At 45.4% G+C, this 7041-nt stretch overlaps 1 protein-coding gene across 1 annotated transcript in view; it reads right to left on the minus strand.

Annotated features, from left to right (window-relative positions):
* MAP2K5 (mitogen-activated protein kinase kinase 5) overlaps nucleotides 1-3279 on the minus strand; it is a 261312-nt gene extending 258033 nt beyond the window's left edge. The window contains exon 1 of the mRNA XM_061157999.1: nucleotides 2568-3279. Within this exon, the coding sequence (XP_061013982.1) occupies nucleotides 2568-2669 (102 nt within the window). The 5' untranslated portion in view covers nucleotides 2670-3279. The remainder of the gene's footprint in view (nucleotides 1-2567) is intronic.
* Nucleotides 3280-7041: the final 3762 nt, after the last annotated feature.

The following is a 7041-nucleotide window of genomic DNA, read 5'->3' on the forward strand; positions in this document are numbered from 1 at the left end:
TTATCCCCCAACCCTATTTTTTCATTTTCACCAAAGAAGAAACTGAGATACAGAAAACACTTGCTCAAGTGAGTACAGTAAGGTTTGCAATTTAAACCCAGTCAGCCTGGCTCAAGAGTCTGTTTCAAACACTGTACCATTCTACTTGGGCTCATTCTACTGTCGGCTCAGTGGTAAAGAATCCGCCTGCCAATAAGGGAGAAATGCGGGTTAAATCCCTGGGTCAGGATGATCCCTTGCAGAAGGATAGGCCAACCCACTCCAGTATTCTTGCCTGGGAAATCATACGGGCAGAGGAGCCTGGTGGGCTACAGTTCATTGATTTGCAAAGAGTCGGACACCACTGAGTGAGTAAACAACAACAACCATTCTACTTAAAAGAATACCTTCTGTTGTCTCAAATGAGTAAAGTCAAAGAAATCTCATGTCTTTCTCATCAAAAACACAATCTCAGTTAATCTTTACAAGTCTTTGAGGCAGGTAGCATTACTCCTAATTTACAAGCAAGAAAATTTAGGCTCGGAGAACAGTGACTTGACTGCTGCTGCTGCTGCTGCTAAGTCGCTTCAGTCGTGTCCGACTCTGTGCGACCCCATAGACAGCAGCCCACCAGGCTCCCCTGTCCCTGGGATTCTCCAGGCAAGAACACTGGAGTGGGTTGCCATTTCCTTCTCCAATGCAGGAAAGTGAAAAGTGAGAGTGAAGTCGCTCAGTTGTGTCCGACTCTTAGCGACCCCATGGACTGCAGCCCACCAGGCTCCTCCATCCATGGGATGTTCCAGGCAAGAGTACTGGAGTGGGGTGCCATTGCCTTCTCTGGTGACTTGCCTAGTTACAATTAAATCCAAAGTTCTTGATTCAAAACTTAGTGTGCTGTCCACAAAACCATAATGGTGTGGTTTGAACTTTGAAGCTCCCTCATAAACAAATCTTTCGGGGCCTAGGTAGCACCAGAAACAGAGATGTCTGTCTCCTCTAGAATTTTATCATCTAGTGGAGGGGACCAACAAAATTAGCACAAATCCCATGTACTTTGCCAGAACAAAGTTGTGGGCACACAGAGGAGGGGCATGTGAACAAGACCAACGCAGAGAAGTGAAGCTCGACTCTGAAGGACAGGTAAGAACAGGCTAGATAAAGAAAGAGGCCAAGTGGTCATGGCCTGGGCACCTTGGAGAACTCAAGGTTAATTCTATATATCTGGAGGACAGGATGCTCATGTGGGTATAGTGAGAGATGAAGCTGGTGCCAGGCAGACATGAGCCAATCAAGACTGGTCCAGAGGACCATGCCAAGGAGCTTGGGCCTTACCATGAAGGAAGAGGTTAAGAAGCAACAGTCAGAACTGGAAATGGAATAACAGACAGGTTCCAAATTGGGAAAGGAGTACATCAAAGCTGTATATTGTCACCCTGCTAATTTAACTTATATGCAAAGCACATCATATGAAATGCTAGGCTGGATGAAGCACAAGCTAGAATCAAGATTGCCAGGAGAAATACACAGATGACACCACCCTTATGGCAGAAAGCAAAGAAGAACTAAAGAGCCTCTTGATGAAAGTGAAAGAGTAGAGTGAAAAAGCTGGCTTAAAACTAAACATTCAAAAAACGAAGATCATGGCATCCGGTCCCACCACTTCATGGCAATTAGATGAGAAAACAATGGAAACAACGACAGACTTTATTTTTCTGGGCTCCAAAATCACTGCAGATGGTGACTGCAGCCATGAAATTAAAAGACGCTTGCTCCTTGGAAGGAAAGCTATGACCAACCTAGACAGAATATTAAAAAGCAGAGACATTACTTTGCCTACAAAGGTCGATCTAGTCAAAGCTATGGTTTTTCCAGTAGTCATGTATGAATGTTAAGAGTTGGACTATACAGAAAGCTGAGTGCCAAGTCTAACATTCCATTTTATTTGAAATACATTTTGAATATTTATTATGAAAGTAAGGCTTCACTGAGTCTTAAAAGTACATTTTAACATCTGTGAAATAACACCTCTATTATAACATCTCAAAATTGGGTTTTGTACAATGCATGGCATGTCATAGTTTAATGAGCTGCATTTTTTCTTCGTTTTACTTCTCTTTGTTTCTTTAGATAAAACACCATCTTAAAACTTAGAGGACACTTTAGGTTTGCTAAAACGTGATTGGTTAGACTTGTCTACTTTCTCTTTTTCACTAGTTACCAAGTTTAGAGAACTCAGTAGAAAGGCCTGGAATCCGGCCAGGGACATTCCACAAAACTCTCTTCTAGATTCAGCTTTTTGTAACTCAGTTGGTTGCTTCTGTGTAAAAAATTTTATCCCAGTCCAGGCTGAGTTCCTTGAGGGCAGGGGTCCAGTCTGATTCATCTCTACTTCCCCAGGGACCTCAACACTTGACAGATTTCAGCCCATGCAGTTAATCAATGCTTGTGGAAGCAATAAAACTGCCCCCACATGGAGGCCAGCAATGGCCACTAGCTCAGGCCACCAGCGTTAAGATTCGGCGATCACAGTGCTGACTGCCCCACAAATGCCGGCCCCCACTCCCTATGACACTGTGACGAGCACTCACCAGCACATCCCTGAAGAGGAGCTGCGGCCCCGAGTGCACCGTCCAGTCCACCGCTCCACTGTTGGGAATCTTTATGCGAATCACCAGCACTTGGTTCTCCATGGCATGGAAGGGCCAAGGACCAGCCACGCATTACAGGTGAAAGGGGCTCACATCCTGGGAGGGGCCCCCCGCCCCCCTGGTCAGACGAGGGGGGCGCCAAGAGGACCGAGGGTCAGAGCACGGAGGGGCAGGAGGAGTGAAGAGAGGAGGTGGTCCGGAAGCAGCCCGCAGGCTGGCAGCCAGGCCCAGGCCCAGGGGGCTGAGGGACGTCTCCTGATGAGCGTGGACGGGGTAAGGGGCAGAAGCCAGGAGGAACTAGCGGAGGTCAGAAGGTTCTGGAGTTGGAGAAGATGGCAAACGGGATCGTGAAGCTCTCTGCCGTCTGTGTGGGTGTGAGGGGACGGCAAAGAGAGGACCCCGTTTCAGGGAGATACAGCGGCAGGTGTCTACTCCTCTTTAAGAGGAGCGGAGGGTCCCCGACTTGGGGGGACTCGGTTCGGGGCTGTTAGGAAGGAGTCCCAGGGCCGCCGGACCAAAAGAAAGTCGAGCGGACCGTCCCCCTGCCCCACCTCAGCCAAAGTGCGCGGGGCGCGCGACTCAGCTGCGGCCATCCGAGGCCAGCATCTTGGCGGCGGCGGCGGCGGCAGCGGCAGGAGGGGGAAGACGGCGGCAGGAGGGGGAAGGCAGCGGCGAGGGCACCGTTACTCCGGAACCAAAACGCGCAGCGCCGGAACCCCGGGAGCCGGAGAGCGGACCCGCCTCCCGCGACGCCATGTTGGAAGAGGGCAGCTCCCGGCCGGCCCCGCCCCCGCGCGTCGCGGGGCGGGACCAGAGGAGCAAGTGCTTGGTGCTGGGGCTGGAGGGAGGATGTCAAGTGGAATGCTCTGTTGCTAGACCCGAGAGGTCGCGAAGTGACCATCCACGGAGACGGCCCTTTCCTTTCCCGATCCTCATTAAAGTCGTCAAGGTAAAAGCAGCTAACAAAAGAAGGAGGAAAGTGAATTAGGGCAGGGGTCCGCCAAAAGCCGGTTGATGACTTCAAATGCGTACTGTTTGTCTGTACAGAAGGCTAGAAAAATAGAACTGCAGCTCTCGTTAATTCCTGCCCGTGTACTTAAATATTCGCGGAGTTTGTGCATAAAATGATCAAGAACAAGGTTTCCTTGTTTCCTTCTTCCAAGATACAGATCTAGAGATCATCTGTCTCCCAAATGAGTAATGTGACTGTGTATTTTTCAGTGAGGTTCTTTACCCCACGGTTGCCCTAAAATAGCAAACAGCCCCCTATTGAAAAGCAACAGGAAAGAAATTCAGTGAAGAGGTTAAACTGCCTAGGGACATTTGGAGTTGTGGCATCTTCTTTTCCTATTAAACCGTTGAAAAAAATATCCTAGACAGCCCATAAATTTTCACCTAGACAGCAATGTTTACACAATCGGTGATGTCACAGGTAGTAGTAATAACCCTTGATTATTTTTAAATGCCTTGTTAACCTCAGATTTTTAAATGCACAATTTTGTTGATCTATGACGCCTATATGGAAATTCGTTTACAAATTGTTTCGTCCTTTATCTCTAAGAAAAATCTACATATCGCTTTACATTGGGGGACTGAAATTTGTATAAATTCGGGCGAGCAGTGTTATTTACCTCCAACAGTCAGTTGATGAATGCAACCAAAAAAAAAAAAAAAAAATCATTTAAATATTTGTCAGTTTTGATATAATACGAATTTTTCTGCACATTTTCTCTACCTACGTTCCTTTTATATTTAATTTGAAAGTCCATTGTAGGAGATAAATTATCTCTTTTCAGTTATTGTAAATTAATAGCTTAGGTAGAAATTCATTTAGTCAGATCCTCCAGATAGTCAAAGAATTGCCCCTTTCCACCTGCACATCAGTCTGTGAAAAATAAATCGTTTGTTCAAGGTCCCCATACACTTTTTATTGAAAGTTCATTTCCTATTATTTGAAAAAATAGACCACAAAACCAGAGATTTTCTATGAACTCATAATTTGTTAAAATGGCTTTTTTATTCATAGTACTATGGGGAAAACCAACTCAATTTGTACTTTCAATTCTTTTGGATATATACCCACAAGTAGAATTGCTGGATCATATTCTATTTTTAATTTTTTTGTGCAGCTGCCATATTCCACAATGGCTGCACTATTTTACATTCCCACCAGTAGCCCAAGGGTTGTAATTTCTTCACATCTTCACCAACACTTGTTATTTTCTGTATTTTTGTTAGAAGCCATGTTCCCATGCGTATGAGGTGATATCTCACTGGGGTGGTTTGCATTTCCCTAGTGACTAGCGATGTTCATGTTTTCGTAAACTTGTTGGCCATTTGTATATCTTCTTTGGAGAAGTGTCTATTCAAGTCCTTTGCCCACTTTTTAATTGGGTTGTTTATCTTTTTTGTTATGAAGTATTTTTTTAATGAAGAAAATTAACATTTTACTGCTACATCGATTCATAGAGGTTTTCTTTCATCACTTTTTACTTTGCTACCCATCACAAATCCTTAACCCAGAATCCTTGATCCCTTCTGAATGCTTCACATATATTATCCCAGTATTATATTCATGCTATATTTCTCTCTTAAACTTCTGTTTCCATTCTTGCCACTGCTAACAACAGTCTATTCTCATCGCAATTACCAAGGTTAGATCAAGTCACTCCTTTGGTTAAAACTCTCCTGATCACCTCCTAACTTGCACAGAATAAAAACTAAAGTCCTTTCCTTGGACTGGAAAACTCTATACAGTCTGCCCTCCACACCTCCTGGCTTTAAGAGCTCTCAAACTTCATTCACACCAGCCTCTTTCTCAGTGTTCCTTGAATGCATCAGGCATCCCACCTCAGGGCCTTTGCATTTGCCCTTTTCTCTCCCTGGATTGCTTTTATCCAGATATCCACATGGTTCACTCCCTCACCTTTTGCAGATCTTAACTTAAAAATCACCTTCTTGGAGACTTCCGTGGTGGTCCAGTGACTGGGACTCTGTGCTCCCAGTGTGTGTGTGGGGGGGAGGGGTAGTCAGAGAATTGGATCCCACATGCTGCAACTAGGGGTTCCTCAAGCCACAACTTAAAGATCCCACATGTCACAACTGAAAAAAAAAAAAAAAAAAAGATTCTGCATGCCTCAGCTAAAGATCCTGCATGTCACAGCTAAAGGAACCCACATGCCACAGCAAGGATCAAAGATCTTGTGTGCTGCAACTGAGACCAGGTGCAGCCAAATAAATAAATAATCTTTTAAAAAATCAACTTCTTGTTGAGGTATTCCTTTAGCTCACTATTAAAAATCCACCCCAAGCCCACCCCACCCACAGATGCAGTCCTGCAGGTGTGCATGATGCCTGGTCCCCTTCCCTAATTTACTTTTCTCCTAACACTCATCACAATCTACCATGCCACAGGTTTCACTCCTGTGTTTGTCTCCACACTAATCTATGACGTGTTTTATTCACTGCTGTATCCCTAGTACCTAAAATAGTACCTGGCACACAGTGGGCACTTTAATATTTGCTGAATGGATGAATGAATGAATAAGTGGGTTTTGGAGGCAAAGTAGATTGACTAATACAAATGCAACTACCGTGTGTATCTCCTGCCTGTCTTGAGCCTCAGTTGTTCCTCTGCCTTCCCACTGCCTTCACCCCCACCATCGCTGAGGCTGAGACAACAAACATTACAGACTCCCATTGAACCACAAACTTCATAACATGTCGATTGCCTCCTGTGTTCAAGAATTCCACTTGCCTCCTTCAGCGCCTAGTGTCCCTGCATTGTTCAGTCTGTCCGACTCTTTGTTGACCCCATTGACTGCAGCACACCAGGCTTCCCTGTCCTTCACCATCTCCCAGAGTTTGCTCAAACTCATGTCCATTGAGTCGGTGATGCCATCCAGCCATCTCATCCTCTGTCATCCCCTTCTCCTCCCGCCCTCAATCTTTCCCAGCATCAGGGTCTTTTCCAGTGAGTCGGCTCTTCGCATCTGCTGACCAGAGTATTGGAGCTTCAGCTTCAGCATCAGTCCTGCCAATGAATATTCAGGGTTGATTTCCTTTAGGACTGACCGGTCCTTGCTGTCCAAGGCATACAACATTCAAATACTTGATTTGGGGATTCTTTTTTCTTTTTCTTTTCTCCTCCCCTGCCCCACCCTCAGCCACACTGCTGAGCTGGCAGGATCTCAGTTCCCTGATCAGAGATCAAACCCAGCCCCAGCAGTGATGGCACCAAGTGCTAACTAGTGGACCACCAGGGAATTCCCAATACTTGTTGATTTTCATTTAAAGGAATATGATGAGAATAGAGGATGGAAAGAGTAACTTTCTAGTGGAAAAACCTGGCAGACACCATCCAAACCAACTGATCAAGGTTATCATCTTCTTTGATGTCATGTACTCTCTGATA

Source organism: Dama dama, chromosome 12 (assembly GCF_033118175.1).
Source record: "Dama dama isolate Ldn47 chromosome 12, ASM3311817v1, whole genome shotgun sequence".
NCBI classification, from domain to species: Eukaryota; Metazoa; Chordata; class Mammalia; order Artiodactyla; family Cervidae; genus Dama; species Dama dama.